This window comes from Macaca nemestrina, chromosome 18, assembly GCF_043159975.1.
Source record: "Macaca nemestrina isolate mMacNem1 chromosome 18, mMacNem.hap1, whole genome shotgun sequence".
NCBI lineage: Eukaryota > Metazoa > Chordata > Mammalia > Primates > Cercopithecidae > Macaca > Macaca nemestrina.
The window spans coordinates 77,731,971-77,751,184 of NC_092142.1; the positions used below are offsets into that span (position 1 = coordinate 77,731,971).

The 19,214-nt window shown below is 42.8% G+C and overlaps 1 protein-coding gene across 2 annotated transcripts in view; it reads left to right on the top strand.

Moving 5' to 3' along the window:
- The window catches only part of LOC105491228 (WW domain containing oxidoreductase), a 1,122,875-nt gene that overhangs the window by 691,753 nt on the left and 411,908 nt on the right, over positions 1–19,214 (top strand). Inside the window, exon 9 of one of the 2 annotated variants that reach the window (XM_071083672.1) lies at positions 17,189–18,212. The exons of the other annotated variant lie outside the window; for it this stretch is intronic. Coding sequence (XP_070939773.1) covers positions 17,189–17,254 — 66 coding nt within the window. The 3' untranslated portion in view covers positions 17,255–18,212. Of the gene's footprint in view, positions 1–17,188; positions 18,213–19,214 lie in introns of those variants that run through there. 2 annotated transcript variants of the gene reach the window in all.

Below are 19,214 nucleotides of genomic sequence, written 5' to 3' on the forward strand. Positions count from 1 at the left end.
TCTGTTTCAGGGGATGACCGGTCTGAATAAAACCAGTGAGCTTAATCTACTTGTGTGGAATGTTATCACTGGAAGGGATGCATAGAGATCACTCTATCGCCTCAAATTATCTCTTCTGCATATCTCACCATTGGAAAACACAAATGTGGCTCCAACTTGTCTTTTTTATTTGTTTGTTTTTGAGACAGGGTCTTGCTCTGTTGCCCAGGCTGGAGTGCAGTGGCATGATCTTGGCTCACTACGACCTCTGCCTCCCTGGCTCAAGGGATCCTCCCACCTCAGCCTCCTGAGTAGCTGGGACTGCAGGTGCATGCCACCACACCTGGCTAACTTTTGTTTGTTTTTAGTAGAGAAGGGGTTTTGCTTTGTTGCCCAGACTGGTCTTGAGCTCCTGAGCTCAAGAAATCTTTCCACCTAGCTTGGGATTACAGGCACGAGACACCGTGCCCGGCTCCCTTTCTCCTTTTTTAAAGTCAGATGTTAAGGCTCAGAAAGGGGCGTGTCTGCCACTGCAGAGGATGGCTGACATTATTAGTTGTTCGCTCTGTCCAAGGCATTGTGCTAAGCACTTTGTACAGGTTGTTTAACCCTCACAAGTCTATGAATGGAGTATATTACCCACTTCGTTTTAAGTAGGAAATCGAAGCGCAGGGAATTGTAGCATAGGGCCCCAGTTCACGCTGCTCATCAGTGATGTGACTGCGATCACCACAGCCTATCTGGTTCAGAAGCTTGTTCTCCTAACCAGTATATGAGAGACATTCTTGTCCCAGGCAGCACGCTGGTGGCAGAGGTGGGATCTAGACCGAGGCTCTCATTCTGTACTCTCTCTGGTCCCGAGGAAGGAAAGGGGAAGGAGAAGGGCCTTTGGAACTGGGCGAACCTAACAACTTCTGCCAGCTCTACTCTTCCCGCTGTGGATTAAAACAGAGGCTCTCAATTGCAGGCACAAAGCAGTAATGAAAAGCCACCACCACAAGCCCTTTCTTGTTTAATGGTGTCTCTTCCATGTCATCTTGGGAACACAGTCAGTGGCAGTACCCAGCAGAAGCCATATGCATACTTTTTCTCAAGTGTTGAAATAAATTAATGGTGTGGCCAGGGTTCTGGTACTTCAGGTCCCTGTCAGTCCCTGGGGTCCTCCACAAGTTGGGGTGATGCTATGGTCACCTGCATCCCCTCCTCTCCAGCCCTCACCTGGTTTTCTTTTCCCCTTCCAAGACAAGACACCCACACCATTCTAATTATCTCTGGAAGCTAGGGGTCGGGAGAGGGGAACCCATAAAGGTCTTGTCTTCCCCAACTCAAGAAGCTTAAGGCTACATTCACTCACTCATTAATTGATTGGTTTATTCATTCACTGGTTGATTAATTCATTCATTCCTTGAGCTGTCATCCTTTGGATGTCATGCAGAGCTGAGTGCTGAAATAAAATGATAAGTCAAAAACAAAAAGGCCTCTGACTTAACAGGACTTCCATGATTTGGAGGAAGAAGACAATAGGCAAGTAAGCAAGTAAGTATACAAGATAAATAGAAACTATGATGAGAGCATTAAACTAGGCCTTGTGGAAGCAACTGCAGGGGAGGAGGAAAGTCAGGGAGGACCATTTTAAGGAGATGATGTTTGAACTCAAGAATCAAAAATAGTGCAAAGGCTGCATGGGGCAGAATGGTCTGGGCAAGGTGAACAGAAGTACAGAGTCCCTGAGGCAGAAAATAGCTGTCTCTTTGTGAGCTAGAACAAGAAAGGGACCCGTATGGCTGGCATAGCATGGGATAGGGGATCATGGTGGATACCAGCTAGGATTTCACTGTAAAAAATAAAGGAAGCCACTGAAGGGCTTCACGCAGGGCAGTGATGTTTTATAAAGATCTGTCTGGCTGCCTTGGTGAGCATGGGTTCAAAGAGCAGCAGCAGAAGTGTGCAGGATGACTTGGACCATCACCTTAGGGCCAGCCTGCAGACTGGTCTGGCCAAAGGATTGCCGCGACCGCTCAGGGGCCCCTCCACATTTGGAAGATACTTTGGCAGCTGCAACCTCCTGAAAACAGAAGGCTCCAAATTACGAGGTAGCATTCTAGAGCCAAACAAATGCTGTTGTTTCTGACAGGTGCATCAAGACAGGGAAATGATGACACATTCACCACAACTGAGGTGTTGATGGGGTGTGTTGCGATCCCTGGCTTGTTCCAAAGCCTATGTGGGTGGGACTTCTTTAATGTCTGCCTGTAACTGGGCACTAAGCTATAAATAGAGCTATTTTGGAAATTCTGCATCTCAATTTCAAAAAAGTTGGAAGGACAGGAAAGGGGAGCTGTGTTTGAGATCTCAGAAATCTGCGCCCCACCTTGCTATCCACCAGTGGTATTCTGTCAGTCTTACTACACCCTCCCACCTCTAGCCCACCCTCTACCATCCTCACCAGGAAGGAGGCGGCATTCATTTCCAGAACTGTTTTTCTTTTATCAGCTGGCATTACTAGGTATAGACATTCTGCCCCTCTAAGGGGCGATAGGTGAATACCTGTTGCTTTTGTGTGCTTCCTATTTAAAACATGTTTATCTACTCGCCCACTCCCCAACTTTATCCAAAAGTTATTTGGTGTTTTAGAAAGACATGAATATTGGGCCGGGCTCGGTGGCTCATGCCTCTAATCCCAGCTGAGGCAAGAGAATCGCCTGAACTTGGGAGGTAGAGGATGCAGTGAGCTGAGATGGCACCACTGCACTCCAGTCTGGGCAACAGAGCGAGACTCCATCCCAAATAAAATTAGTCAAAGACATGAATATTATCTTCTAAGTAAAAGTAATGATGATGACAGTGGTGGCAATGATATTATGAGCAGGTGACATGCATTGAGCACTTATTTGCTCCATGCAGTGTTCACAGGTCTTTACATGTAAAAACAACCCTGTAAAATAAATAACATTCTCTTCATTCTACAAGTAAACTGAGGCAGAGGATTCCAGCACAAGCAATTTGGTTCTAAAACCTGCCCTTTTAACCTCTGGCAGATTTTGGTGAACTCTCTGTCTGTCTTTGGAAGGGTAGGTGGAGGCTGCCGGGAGAAATAGATGAAGCTGTTACATTTGGTAGCAAATGTGAATCACCACCTTCCCTCGCTTTAATTCCCCCCTCCAGCCTTCTCGAGCCTGGCCATCACCTTCACCCTGTCCTTCCTCTTCAGGCCACCCACCCCTTCCGATTGACCCCACTGGACTTCTCTGCTCCTGGCTTCTGTCTTCCCTCCAGTGACAGCTGTTTTGACCTTCAGCTGCACGAGTTTTCTCAATCACTCTTCTTGCTCCCTCTCCATCCTCTCCATTTTGCCTCTTTTCTTTGGACGCTCTTTGGACACTCTTTTTGCCACAGCTTTGAGGATTTCTGTTTCCTGCAGTCTAAGAGAAAGGTAGAGCTCTCTTTCCCTGGGGCAATGCTTCCAACATTGGTATTCCACAGCACTCCAAGGATTCTAAATACTCTGCCGGAGTAGGGAGGAAAATCATCCAAACTGCTTGGTAATTGAATTCAAGAGTGATGGACCAAAAATTATTAATGCGTTCCCTTCCCTCCACCAGCCAAAGAGGATTCCGTCTTTCTTCTCCTCCCAAATACAGGCTCCATTAACCTTTGACGTTTCTTTCTTTCCAGTCTTTCTTTTCTGTATCCTGTTTTGTTTTGTTTTGCATTTTTCCAATTGTGATCATACTATATGTGCAATTTGAGGTATTTTGGACAACATTATTATGTTACTACAAAAGCCTCATATGCTGTATTTTATAAATATGTGAGGCAATCAATCAATGATAAGATGTACTGTTATTTTATGTTTCACCAAGAGTGGGAAGAACATTGTTAATTATATAATGATCCAAAAATGTCTTCTCTCTCAGAATGTATTATTTTATATCTATTACAAAGGCTCTTTTGACTTAGGCATAGATTTATCATACATCAGGCCGTGTCTGTGCCTTCCTCTGAACACAATGATTTTGAGTTACAATACTGAATCATAATGTGATCTTTCTGAAGTCATTTTAAGTGTCATTTAAATTCAATATGGAAAGCATCAGCAATTCACCTATATCCACAAAAATGGGCAGCTAAGATCAAGTTACCAGGAAAAACCAAACCAAAACAAAAGCATGTCTCCATATGGATAAGAGATGACCCATCATTTAAAATGGCTGCCTGATAATTGGAGATATATGCACCAGACTTGACTTAACCATTCTCTTAGTCATCAGAGATTTAGATTTCAACAGGTTCCTGTTAAGCTCTCCTTACAGTGTGTGTGGCACTGTGCAGTTGAACGAACCATGCCATGGCCAGTGGAGACAGGCTTGGGCTGATGGAGAGGGCCTATGGGGCCACGCCTTGAAGGGGAGGGAAATTGTTAGCTACACAACCAAGAGAGAGAAGAGAGGAAGGAGTTTGTATCCACAACCCAGCTATATTTTGCATAAGTTCTTTCTGCGAAGGGAATGTAGCTCTGTCTACCAGAGCAAGGACCTCTGACTGAGAGCTGGGAGAGGCCAGAATGGGCCTGTAAGAGGTTGATGTGTATGAGACCTGAAGCTCTAGGCCTTTGGGAAGGAGAGGAAGGACTAATATTTGTGGGGTACCAAGGATGTGCCTGGCATACCCCATATCTTTTACAGAGACATAAATGTCTTCTGAAAGAAAGTTTGATGATGATGATCATGGACGAAGATGAAGATGAGGGTGATGATGTTGATGTTGATGATGATGGTGATGGTGACGATGGTGATGATGGTAGTATGATAATCGTGATGGTGATGAAGACGCGGGTAATGATGTTGATGGTGATGGTGATATGATGATGGTGGTGATGATAATGGAGGTGGTGGTGATGATGATGGTGATATGACACTGATGATGGTGATGATGGTGGTGATGATGGTGGTGATGACGATGATGATGGTAATGACGATGATAATGGTGATGATGATGATGGTGGTGATGATGTTGACAATGATGGTGATGATGTTGATAATGATGGTAATGATGATGATGGTGGTGATGATGTTGACAATGATGGTGATGATGTTGATAATGATGGTGCTGATGATGATGATGGTGATGGTGATGCTGGTGATGATGATGGTGATAATGGTGATAATGGTGACGGTGGTGATGGTGGGATGATGTTGATGATAATGATGATAATAGTGATGATGATTTCAACAGATACCATGTATTGAGCACTTACTTTGTACCATGCAGTGCTTATGGCTTTTTAAGTGCAATTACACCAAATCTTTATAGCAACCCTGTAAGTCAGTACCATTGCTTTTCCTGTGTTACATGCACATCATTCAATCACTCAACTCTCATCATAGGTAGATACTATCATTCTCCTTTTATAGATGAGAAAACTGAGGCTTAGAAGGGATAAGCTCAAGTTTACAGGCAGAAAAGAGACAGCAAGTCAAGTCTTGACTCCTTTTGTGACCCTGATGAGATCACAGGTCTTCATGTGAAGAGTGAAGAATCAGTAATCTGTGACTGTAGCTACTTAGTTTTTCTCCATCCAGGAACCCTCAGGCAGCTGGTGAGTGAAGTTCTTACCCATTTAGGGATTATTAATATAGTAGATAAGAGTACGGTCTCTGGAGCTAGGCTGCCAGGCATGTGACTTTGAGCAAATTATTTATCTCTCTGAGCTCAGTCTCCTCAACTACAAAGGGGGAATTGATAATAGGAACTGTTGCAAAAAACTGTTTTAAGGATTAAATGAGATAATAAAGTACTTAGAAGAGAGTTTGGCATTTGCTAGACTCTCAGTCAGTGTCAGTGGTTCCCATTGTTATTGTTTTAGCTGCCCCCAGTCAGGTGGTTGATGAGGCAGGGGGCCTGGAGGGCAGTCTGGAAGAGAGTGCGGTGACTGCAAGGTCAGCTCCTGACCTTCATAATAAGGACTCACATCTGTCGGTCCCAAGGATCGCCAAGGGATACTCATGGTTGAAGGTGTCTGTGTGTTCTCCTTGGTGTCCAGCGAATCCCTCTTGACAACCTGGGGTCATACTCACAACCTATGACCACATATGAGGAAGCGTGGTGTCCCTTTGCAGCTGTTCCGAAGGTCCCATGGGCAGGAGTAGCCAGAGGAACATGAAACCAGCTCCTAGGTGGTACGTGTGGCAGCAGCGATTATAGCCAAGGAGAAGTTAAATTCTAAAGACTTGGGCTGTCTCCAAGGAATACACTAATTGAGAAATAACACCCGTAAAAATAATTCAATACTAGTATGTAAAACTAAAAACAATAACCAAGTGTGACTGGCTGTCTAAGAATTAAGCAAAGTAAGATGAAGTGTCTTTTGCCAGCAGGCACTCTCAGCAAAGGAGATAAGGCTGCAGTAATTCTCCCTCTTCCCATCTTCAGTGGGCAGGTGCAACCTTTGGCTGCAGAAATTCTCACTTCCCAGCAACAGGTTTGAGCACCCTGCTCTGGATGTTTCTTTGGGCAGCAGCGGCTAGGGGAGAAACTCAGTTAAGGCTGTTTAAGGACCCAAGGTGGTCTCACTCTGGAGCCCACAGTTCAGCAGCCGGTGGTCTGCTGGTAAATGGTTAACAACTGGCCGGGCGCGGTGGCTCACGCCTGTAATCCCAGCACTTTGGGAGGCCGAGACGGGCGGATCACGAGATCAGGAGATCGAGACCATCCTGACTAACACGGTGAAACGCCGTCTCTACTAAAAATACAAAAATTAGCCAGGCGCGGTGGTGGGAGCCTGTAGTCCCAGCTACTCGGGAGGCTGAGGCAGGAGAATGGCTGAACCCGGGAGGCGGAGCTTGCAGTGAGCGGAGATCGCGCCACTGCACTCCAGCCTGGGTGACAGAGCGAGACTGGGTCTCAAAAAAAAAAAAAAAATGGTTCACAACTGGCTCTCTGAAAGACAAACTGTTCACCTATACATATACACACACAGATTATTTATTATTGCTCTGAAATATGCGTAGCATTTACAAATAAGAACAGTATACACGGTACTGTTTCTTATAAAGTTGAGATAGTGAATTTTTACCTAATGCTTCTGCTGATTTTTGCTGCACTATTACATCCATTACAAAACCATTGTTGCAGTATAAAATTGTAGTATGTAGCTGCAACATGAATGTTGGTTGATATTTTCATTTTTATTAAGAAGTAAGGCAAAAATGAAACAACTAAGACATGTCAAAACTTCACTTATCCTTCTTTGCTGAATTGGATAATGGTTTTAAAATACTAAAAAAATTTCTTCAATTTTTTTCTGCTATTCATAATGTAGCATCTGTAGAGCGACACACTTTTGAATTTGAATTAATATTTCTTTTTTATTTTATTATATTTTTTGAGATGGAGTCTCATTCTGCTGCCCAGGCTGGGCTGCAGTGGTGGGATCTCTGCTCACTACAACCTCCACCTCCTGGGTTCAAGCGATTCTCCTGCCTCAGCCTCCTGAGAAGCTGGGATTACAGGCACCCACCACCACGCCTGGCTAATTTTTTTTTTTTTTTTTTTTTTTTTTTTTTTTAGTAGAGGCAGGATTTCCCTGTGTTGGCCAGGCGGGTTTTGAACTCCTGACCTCAGGTGATCTGTCCGTCTCCGCTTCCCAAAGTGCTGGGATTACAGGCGGGAGCCACCACGCCCAGCCTGAATTAATGTTTTCTACCCCACTTTCTTAAGTCTAGACAATCAATATAGCAATAAATCACACCTGGATTTGTAGCGAATGTCTCTTTCCATGGTGTAAATACCGGTACCATGACCAATTTTAATTTAAAAGTATGAGATCACCGAATGTGGAGTTAGGGAACATGTCATTATATAGTATTTTCACCACACACACATGATTCAGTAAATGACTTCAAGAGCATAGGTAACAGTAAAATGTAGTAAAACAATTTAGAAGTCATGGGTTTTGAGTACTTAATACGTTTTAGTATAATTTATTTAACAGTAATCTTATATAATTTAAATTTTTTCTTTTAATAGTTTTATTGAGATATAATTCATACACTTTGCAGTAAACCTATTTGAAGTGTAACATTCAGTGTTTTTTAGTATCTTCACATGGGTATGTAATTTTCATCAAAATCTAATTTTAGGATATCTTTGTCCCCCTAAAAGTAACTCGGTGCCCATAGTTGTCAATTTGTCACATCACTCCATTACTCTTTCCTTTAAAGAGCTTGTCATTAAAGACAGCAGGCACTTATACATCTCCTACATAACAAGAACTTTTCTAATACATGCTTTATGGATTTTTTAATTGCAGTAAGATTTACATAACGTAAAATTTACCACTTTGGGGCTGGGCATGGTAGCTCACGCCTGTAATTCCAGCACTTTGGGAGGCTGAGGTGGGCAGATCACTTGAGGTCAAGAGTTCGAGACAAGCCTGGGCAACATCTCTACTAAAAATGCAAAAATTAGCCAGCCGTGGTGGTGGGCGCCAGTAATTCCAGCTACTCGGGAGGCTGAGGCCGGAGAATCGCTTGAGCCTGGGAGGTGGAGGTTGCAGTGAGCCAATATCGCACCCCTGCACTCCAGCCTGGGTGACAGAGCAAGACTGTGTCTCAAAAATAAATAAATAAATAAAAAGTTCACCACTTTGACCATTTTAAAGTGTAAAATTCAGTGACTTTTAATACATTCACAATATTGTGCCACAATCAGCACTCCTTTCACAACTTTTTTACCATCCCCCCAAAAGAAACACCATATCCATTAAGAGGTCATTCCTCATTTCCTCCTTTCCCCAGTCCCTGATAACCACATGTACTTCGTGTTTCTATCGATTTTACTATTCTGGATGTTTCATATAAATGGAATCACATAATATGTGGCCTTTTGTGTCTGGCTTCTTGCTATTAGCATGCTTTAAAGGTTCATCCATGTTGTAGAATGTATCAGTACTTCATTCTTTTTATGGTTGAGTGATTGTCAGGCCTCTGAGCCCAAGCTAAGCCATCATATCCCCTGTGACCTGCACGTATACATCTAGATGACCTGAAGCAACTGAAGATCCGCAAAAGAAGTGAAAATAGCCTTAGCTGATGACATTCCACCATTGTGATTTGCTTGCCCCACCCTTAAGAAGGTTCTTTGTAATTCTCCCCACCCTTGGGAATGTACTTTGTGAGATCCACCCCCTGCCAGCAAAACATTGCTCCTAACTCCACAGCCTATCCCAAAACCTGTAAGAACTCATGATAATCCACCACCCCTTGCTGACGCTCTTTTCTGACTCAGCCCACCTACATCCAGGTGAAATAAACAGCCTTGTTGCTCCCACAAACCTGTTGGGTGGTCTCTTCACACGGATGCGTGACACAGTGATATTCTATTACATGGATATACCACATTTTGTTTATCCATTTGCCAGTGAATAGTCATTGAGTTGTTTCTACTTTTTGGCTATTACGAATTTTGCTGCTGTGATCATGCATGTACTGTTTTTTGTTTTCTGCGAACTCCTGTTTTCTGTTCTTCGGCATATTTGGGGAGTGGAATTGCTGGGTCATATGGTAATTTTATATTTAACTTTCAGAGGAGCCACCAAATTGTTTTCCACAGAGGCTGCACCATTTTACATTTCCACCCACAATATATGAAGGTTCCAGTTTCTCCACATCCTTGGGAACACTTGTATTTTCTGTTTTTTTTTTTTTTTTACATTGTAGCCATCCTAGGAGGTATGAAATTGTATCGTTGTGGTTTTGATTTGCATTTCCCTAATGATTAATGATGTTGAGTATTTTTATGTGGTTATTTGTTATTTGTATTTTTTTTTTTTAAATAGAAATGTTGATTCAAGTCCTTTGCCCACTTTTTAATTGGGTCATCTGTCTTTTGTTGTTGAGTTGTAAAAGTTGTTTATATATTTTGGATACTAGACCCTTATCATATAAATGATTTGCAAACGTTTTCTCTCAATCTGTGGGTAGTCTTTTTACTCCTTTGATAGTGTCTTTTGATGAACAAACATTTTAAATTTTGATGAAGTCCACTTTATCTATTTTGATTGTTGTTGCTTGTGTTTTTGGTGTTGTATCTAAAAATCCATTACCAAATCCAAGGTCATAAACATTTACTCCTGTGGTGTTATGATACATATAGGGTTCCTGGCTCATAACTCTCATAGTTCTTGTTGCAGTCTTTTGTTACAATGTTGGGTGTGTTAGGCATCAGGAAACAGAATCTCTCCATCTCCTGTCCTTCTGGAGTCTCTGACTTGCTGTTGGTGTCTGGGGGTATGGGGAACAGTCTTGGGAACTAAGCCTCCAACCTCCAACTACAGGTAGACAGTGTCACAATCGAATTGGAGGACACCCAGCTGCTGTCCACTGCTTGGTATGTGGGTAAAGTGGAGTTGTAAAAGTTGTTTATATATTTTGGATACTAGACCCTTATGTAAATGATTTGCACACATTTTCTCTCATTCTGTGGGTAGTCTTTTTATTCTTTTGATAGTGTCTTGTGATGAACAAAAGTTTTAAATTTTGATGAAATCCAATTTATCTACTTTTTGTTGTTGCTTATGTTTTGGGTGTTGTATCTAAGAATCCATTGTCTAATCCAAGGTCATAAACATTTACTCCTGTGATATTACCCCTCCTCTCACATTTGGTGAGAGAAGTCTTCTGTGTTGATTGTCATGGTGGTGTGAGAGCAGAAGGGAACATGGTTTCTGAAAATAGTATTTCCCTGAAATGAACCCTCTATTTTCTTCTGAGACTTTTATAGTTTTAGCACTTATGTTAAGACTGTTGATCCATTTTATGTTAATTTTTCTATATAGTTTAAGGTAGGCATTCAACTTTGTTCTTTTGAATGTGAATATCCATTTGTTCCAGAAGCATTGATTTGAAAAGATAATTCTTTCTCCATTAAATGGTCTTTGTACCTTTATCAGAGATCAGTTGTTCATAAATGTAAGTATTTCTTTCTCGACTCTGAATTATATCCCGTTGATCTATATGCCTATCCTTATGCCATTGCCACACTGTTTTGATTACCGTAACTCTGTGTAAGTTTTGAAATTTGGAATTGTGAATTCTCCAACTTTGTTCTTTATTTTCAAGATTGTTTTGGGTATTCTGGGTACCTTGTATTTCCATTTGAATTTTAAGATCAATATAATTTAAATTTTAATCATGGCAGTGTTTAATAACTGGCTTGCATATTTTTTGAAAAGTCATCAGCTCTTGTGAGCCAGGGTTGGCCAGCTCCCAAACACCATGACATAAAACTTGCAGGAAAGGCTCTGTTTCCAGTTTTTTTCCCTCTGGCTTTAGGGGACATATTTTTGTTAATTTCTCTGACCATATGGCAGCATGGTTAGAATCTTGGGCTCCCAAATCAGACAGTTGTGAACTTAAATTCCAATTCTGCCACTTAGCCATGTGACTTTGGACAAGTTACTCCACCTCTCCAACCTTCCGTTTCCCTGACTACAAAATGCTAAAAATAGTTGTTCTTACCTTATTGGACACTCAAGAGAATTAAAGATTATTCATGTAAGGCTGTTAGCATAACACCTCACACATAGGAAGCATTAATACATAAAATCAAATACTGTTATTGTTTCAGGATTATTATTATTTTTTAAATTTATTTTATTTTTTTGAGACAGGGTCTCACTCTGTTGCCCAGGCTGGAGTGCATGGGTGTTATCTCAGCTCACTGCAACCTCTGCTTCCTCGGGTCAGGTGATTGTCCTGCCTCAGCCTCCCGAGTAGCTGGGATTACAGGTGCATGCCACCACACCTGACTAATTTTTGTATTTTTAGTAGAGATGGGTTTTCGTCATGTTGGTCAGGCTGCTGTCAAACTCCTGACATCAAGTGATTCGCTCGACCCAACCTCCCAAAGTGCTGAGATTACAGGTGTGAGCCACTGTGCCTAGCTCAGGATTATTATTTTTAGTCTAACACAGTGAATGTAAATCTCCTCTAGAAAAGTCAGAAGGTCTATGTACAACTTTAAGAATTCATCCAAAAGAGACCAGTATCCACTACCATGGACAACCCTATTGAACATGAAGGAGATAAGCAGAAACAGAAAAGAGGATCCTGTTTTCTCTCTGGCAGATTAATTTTCTTTCTTTCTTCACCCATGCCTTGGACGTGAAACCCAAGTACAAAGGTTCTGAGAAAATCAAAACAAGACTATGTTGTACAGATAAGTAGTATCTCATTGTTGGCTGGGCACAGTGGCTCATGCCTGCAACCCTAGCACTTTGGGAGGCCGAAGTGGGAGGATCACTTAAGCCCAGGAGTTCAAGACCAGCCTGGGCAACATGGTGAAACCTCATCTCTACAAAAAATACAAAAATTAGCCAGGTGTGTTGGTGTGTGCCTGTGGTCCCAGCTACTCAGGAGGCTGAGGTGGAAGGATCACCTGATCCCAGGGAAATGGAGGTTGCAGTGAGCCAAGATTACACCACTGCACTCCAGCCTGGGATGACAGATCCAGACCCTGTCTCAAAAAAAAAAAAAAAAGGTGAAAAAAAGGAAAATCTTTGTTGTTCATCAGAAGCCTTCACACAGGGCCCCTAAAGGAAGGGCAGGGAAGGAGGGGGTTGGAGGTCAGTGGGAGGAGTACCTCTCTGACTCAGTGCTGTCCTGACTACCACCTGGATGTGGGCTGCATCTGCGTAAGGTGCCGGGACGGGGTGGCCTCATGAACTCATGGGAAGCAAACACACACCCTCCCTCCCATCCACCAGGCACTTGGGTTTCCTTTGTGTCTGTTGATGTGGTGGGTGTTGTGGATTTGGACTGAAGGGCAGTCTCAGGCGTATGTATTAGGAAGCATTGAGCAGGCAGGAGCAGCCGATCTGAGACTGGCATGGGCAGTGGAGATATCATTCATCTCCTGAAACATATAGTCTGGAGGAGATGGTTCCAGGGCTGGCTGAGTGACTCCTTAATGTCAGCATTTTGCCCTGCCGTGGTCTTGGCCCTTCCCTTGTGTTCCCCAGATGGGTTCCACTGCTCTAAGAATCACACCTTCACAGGCCATCTCAAGTTAGTGAATCTGAGGCAAACAGAAAGGCTGGGCACGGTGGCTCATACCTGTAATCCCAGTACTTTGGGATGATGAAATGGGTGGATCACCTGAGGTCAGGAGTTTGAGACGACCCTGGCCAACATGATGAAACACCGTCTCTACTAAAAATACAAAAAATTAGCTGGATGTGGTGACGCCCGCCTATAATCGCAGCTACTTGGAAGGCTGAGGTAGGAGAATCACTTGAACCGGGGAGGCAGAGGTTGCAGTGAGCTGAGATCATGCCACTGCTCTCCAGCCTGGGTGAGAGTGAAGCTCTGTCTCAAAAATAACAACAACATCAATAATAAACAAACAAGAAACAAAAAAACATAAAAGAGGCCTTCTCTTCACAAGTTTTTGTTACTATTTTTTGGTTTCTTTAGGGGGGAAATTTCTTTCAGAAGCCAGTGCTGAATTTTCCCATATTTCACCTTGAGCTACGTCCTGTAGTCAGCTTAGACCTGTCCCTGATGCGAGGGAACGGGACTGTTGCCTGTATCCCTTAGCCATTGCCGCAGGCTTGCTGCATCACTAACCACCATTAGACCTCAGTGGCCCGCAGCAATAAACATTCGATTCTCGCCATCTCTGGGTTTGAACTGACCTTTGCTAAGCTCCCCTGTATTGCTCTGCTCACCTTTCTCATGAGTCTGGCATTGGGCTGGGAATGGGCTGATCTAGGCTGGACTTGGCTAGAGTAACCCAGCCCCACCTTGGATCTCTCTCCTCTGCTTCCCATGTGGATCCTTTTCATGGTTAAAGGTAGAAACAGAAAAAACAGGCAGAAACATAAAAAGCTCAGAGATGGCTTCCTATCACTTCTTCATTCTGGGCCAGAGCAAATCATGTGGTCCTACTCCAGGGTGAGGAATTATGTCCCACTTAGAGACTGAAAAGGTGCTGCAAGTCTGCATGGCAGAGGGCATGGATAAGGGGTTCATAAAAACTTCAGGCCATTTAATACAAATTTGTCATGTTACCCTGGCTTAGACTGATTTTCATTCATTGCTCTCTCGCCCAAACAGAATCACAATTATTTTAGTAAGGAAGGAGGAAGGATATCTTTGGGGCAGGCAATGGATAGAGCTTACCATACAAGTCTATGGGGGCATCTTACCTGTAGAAATCTTAAGATGAGGGTTAGCCAAAGCACAGAGTGGTTTGGGATGGGAAAGCCCAGGAAGGCCAGAATCCTCACCAAGATTGCCAGCAGGGAGCTCTGATTGTCCACAGCTCTGCTCTCTGCTCACCCCCGGGGTTTAGCAGTAACAGAATCCACACTGGAAGGACAGAGTGCTGTGCAGACAGAAGGAAAGACCCAAACCTTGATAACCATGGCAGTGCAACAGAAAATCTCTTTATTTGGTTGGTGCTCAAGTGATACCATTAAGTCCCTTAAGATGCAGAATTTCCTTCCCTTCCTTTTCCTTTTCCTTTTCTTTCTTATCTAATCTATCTTATCTATCTATCTATCTATATCCGTATCTATATCTATATCTATATCTATATCTATATCTATATCTATATCTATATTTGAGACAGGGTCTCACTGTGATGCCCAGGCTGGGGTGAAGTGATGCAATCTCAGCTCACTGCAACTCTGCCTCCTGGGCTCAAGCGATCCTCACACCTCAGCCTCCCAAGTAACTGGGACCTCCATGCCCAGCTAATTTTTGTATTTTTTTAGAGATGGGGTTTTGCCATGTTATACTGGCTGGTCTGGAACTCCTGGGCTCAGGAGATCTGCCTGCCTCAGTCTCCCAGAGTGCTGGGATTCCAGGCATCAGTCACCATGCCAGGCCCCTGGTTCTATTTAAATGCTCAAACTTGGTGTGGAACTGCACAGACTATACGGCTGCTCTCCACTCAAGATTACAAATTGAACATTGACTTTCCTCATTTTTTATCCAATTTTGCTTTCCAGAGACCCAGATATGACTTCATTTTTTAAATGAAATTTTGCAGGTCATTAGCTCATAATGATTAAATGATTCTGGTTATTAGCATAAAACACAGCTGTAGTACATAAAAGGTAACCTTTATTGTTTAAATATTATTCAGTGTGCCCACATAGCACACAGCAAAAAAAAATTTTTTTTTCAGACTCTTCAGGCATTACGGAAATAACTTATGATTTCATTCAGAAACATTGCAAATGCAATTCATCCTTGCACTGGGGTAAACATTGCCTAGAAGGGTTTGAAGAGGAATCCAGGTTAGAAGCAATGAAAATTTTTGGCTGGGCAAGGTGGCTTATGTCTGTAATCCCAGCATGTTGGGAGGCCGAGGCAGGAGAATCATTTGACGGCAGGAGTTCAAGACTTCCTCATCTCTACAAAAAATAAAATATTTGGAAAAAAAAAGTGAAATTTTTGATATGGAAGAGGACATAGGGCAGGTAGGGCTCAGAAAGACCCATGCCATATAGCAAAGTTCTTAGTAACACAGGCTTTGAGTTACAACAGGCTAGATTCAAATCCCGCTGTGGTCCGAATGTCTGTATCACCCCAGCATTCATTTGTTAGGAGATGGGGACTTTTGGGAGATGATTCGGACATGAGAACAAAGCCTGCTTAATTGGATGAGTGCCCTTATAAAAGTGGCCCCAGAGAGCTACCTTGCTTCTTCCTCCATGTGAGAACCAACAAGAAGGGAATCTATGAGGAGGTGGGAGTCTGGCCAGACATTGAATTTGCTGCTTCCTTGATCTTGGACTTCCCAGCCTCCAGAGCCATGAGAAATAATTTTTTTTTCTTTCAAAGCTCCCCAGGAGTCTCTCTGAGCCTGTTCTGGCTCAGGAAGCTGCCTTATTTAAAATAAATAAATAAATAAATAAACAAAAAACAAAATAAATAAAAGCTACCCAGCTTATGTTATTTTGTCATAAAAGCCCCAAAAGACTATGAGAAATCCTTCTATCTATGTCTCCTTAGGCAAAATACCCAAGCTCTCTGAATACCAATTTGCTCATCCAAAAAAATGGGTGAATAATATCTAAGAGGTAACAACCCTAATACCTCTTAGTGTTGCTGTGAGAATTAAGTAAAGTACCATCTTTATGTGGTCAGCACAATGGCTGACCCCTAGCAAGACCTTGGTAAGTTATAGCTGTTGCTGTCATTCCTGCAGCTGCTATCTTTGTCATTACGCTTACTGTTATTATTAGCTCTGCTATCAGAGTGATGCTCCAGCCGGAGAAGATGGAGACCCATGTCTTCAGACTGTGAGCATAGGCAGACCCTGTCTAATGCCGAAGGTGCAGACACAGGGCACAGAACTGCCAACTGTGGCTGCTGGAACCTGTCTGCCCTTGAGTAGGTTAGTGACAAAGAAATGACTTTCCTTTTGTATGTTAGCCCTGTGCCTGGCATACTGCAAATATCTGTAGTTGATAAATTAATCTTATCATCACATAAGCATCTTGGGAAGTCTGTAAGTAATGGGAGTTGGAGGCTTCACACTGATCTTTGAGCTGGCAATTTTTCCAGTCAACTCATTTTGGACGTTGGTGCTTAAGCATATCCTGTTTTGGAGGGTGGTGCTGTTAGTGGAGGAGGTGATGGTGATGATATTGATAATGACAGCAAGAATGTCTTACATTTATTGAGTGTTCAAAAGGTGCCACATAATGTGCTAAGTGCTTTGCGGGCATTATGTTATTCACACTTCACAGGTACTCTCTTTCTACATGTAAGGAAAAAATGGCATAAATACTTTACATAATTGAACCAAGTTTTTAAGTAGAGGGTAGATTTTAAGTCCAGGCAGTCCAACCGCCTGAAAGCTGGCTCTTTAACACAATATTCTTCTGTCTTCCTGGCTGTTTTGTGAATGAGTAGGATGGAAAGGGGATCCTTGAGTTGGGAAGGTCCCCCATGGACTACAACAAGTAATTGTTTTCAACCTCCATCTAGATGGAGTGCTCACAAGATCCTCTACATCAAACCTGGGGCCTTAGTCCAGTGCTGAGTCTTCCCAATTCTGAAAAAAGGATTCAGGGTATAATTTCTCACACAGATTTCTGGGACAGTGCTTTCTGGGAGCACCACGCCTCACTTACCAGTTGGACACTCATGTATAATTCTGGCTTTTGAATTTTTATTTTTTTTATTAACAGATACACAATCGGCATTGGGTGTGGCTCTGGAGATTCAATCTACTGGGCAAGTGTCATATTTCTTAACCTCAGTTTTTTCAACTGTAAATGGGGACAATAATGACATCTACCTATTATCCTTGAGGATGGAATGAGATATTGAATATAAAGTATCTAGTAGAGTGGCTAGCATGTAGTGAGTACCCAATACATACAATAAATGTTGGCTCTTATTACTATCAAGTGGAAACAAAAGTATAAGGTTTAAGTAAGTGAACAAAATGGGAGATAATTGAGGAAGAAAATCAGATGATGTCTAAGATAAGGCAAAGAACATTTTGTGAATGTTTAAATATCCTAAGACCCACTGGGGCAGTTTGTAGCAACATTTGCTCAAGGACAGTGTATATAATAAATATTTTAGGCTGGCTAAGAGAATGGCTCTGAATGTCTACCCAGCTATGACATGTAGAAACGCTCCTTGCCTTCCTTCCACAACTTTCTTCCTTTAATCAGGATCGACTTAGCTGTTAAACAACTCCTAGAACTGTGGTTGATTACTTGCTGTAGTAACAATCAGTATGGACATTCAGCAACCGGCCTTCCATACTGTGATTCAGGGACCCAGACTTTGACTTCTGGGGCTCAGCTATACCCTGGAGCCTGCGAATTCTCTGCTGGATCCTTTAAGTCCAGTCATCTGACAGGGGAAGAAAAAGTACAAGATTCCAAGGAGTTACTATGGGTCAAGCCTAGAAGCAGTGAGATCACTTCCACCTGCTTCCCATTGGCCAGAATTCAGTCACATGATTACAACCAACTGCAAGGGAGTCTGGGAAATGTAGTCTAGTGATGCCTTCAGGAGGCAAGAGAAATGTTTTCAGTGAACACATTGCCTTCTCAGCCTTGCTTTCTATTGTAGATTTTTTACAATATTGCTTTAAAATTGCATGATCTTGTACAAATGATACGAGTTTTATTTTGCCTTTTGGAAGGAGTTATTGTCCATATTTGTTACAGATATATCTGTTTATCAGCATCATTGAAAGGGCCCTTGCCTGGGCTAGCAGCCAGAACCATTCTTCAGTTCCCAGCAGCCATCCAGCCACTCATTGCTATGTGAGCTGGGGCTAGTCACTAAGAACCTTTGATCGCATGTTTCTTTATCTTCTTCCTCTTTTTTTTTTTTTTTTTCTTCAAGACAGAGTCTTACTCTGTCGCCCAGGCTGGAGTGCAGTGGCACGATCTTGGCTCACTGCAAGTTCTGCCTCCCGAGATCAACAGATTCTCCTGCCTTAGCCTTCTAAGTAGCTGGGATTACAGGCATGGGTCGCCATGCCTGGCTAATTTTTGTGTTTTCGGTAGAGATGGGGTTTCACCTTGTTGGCCAGTCTGGTCTCGAACACCTGATCTCAAGTGATCCACCCACCTCAGCCTCCCAAAGTGTTGGGGTTGCAGGCGTGAGCCACTGTGCCGGGCCCCAGCTTTCTTTATCGATAGAATTGGGAAAATTGTACCTGCCTTGCCTGCCTCATTGGGTGTGGAAGAAATGACATAATCCGTGAGAGTGCCTTCTGAATGAAGAGTACCTGCTAAAGGGAAAAGCTAATGTCAAGTCAGCTACCTCTGACCCAAATAAGAACACAAAATTACAAGACTGTATTGTATAATCATGCATGACACAAGGTATGCAATTTTAAGGATCAAAGTGGTTAAAAAAAAAAAAATTGAAACATCAGATATAAAAAGGCAGCCCCAGCAGGTAGGAGCTTGCAGTCACTTCCCGACATGCCTAAAGTAGACCCATTCCCATTGCTCTCATTTGTAGAGATGGTCTCGAGGCAGCCTGGAGTCAAGACAAGAGTGCCAGGCAGGATTGAGGCACTGTTCCAGTTCCAGTCTGGCTGCTTTTTCAACCTGGGGCTTTAGTCATGTCAATATTCCTGAGCTTCCATTTGCTTATTTGAAAAATAGGAAGATTCGTCCAGTCTCACGGAACTGTGATAAGTAACAAACAATCTCCCAGAAAAATCTCCAGCCAAAAATC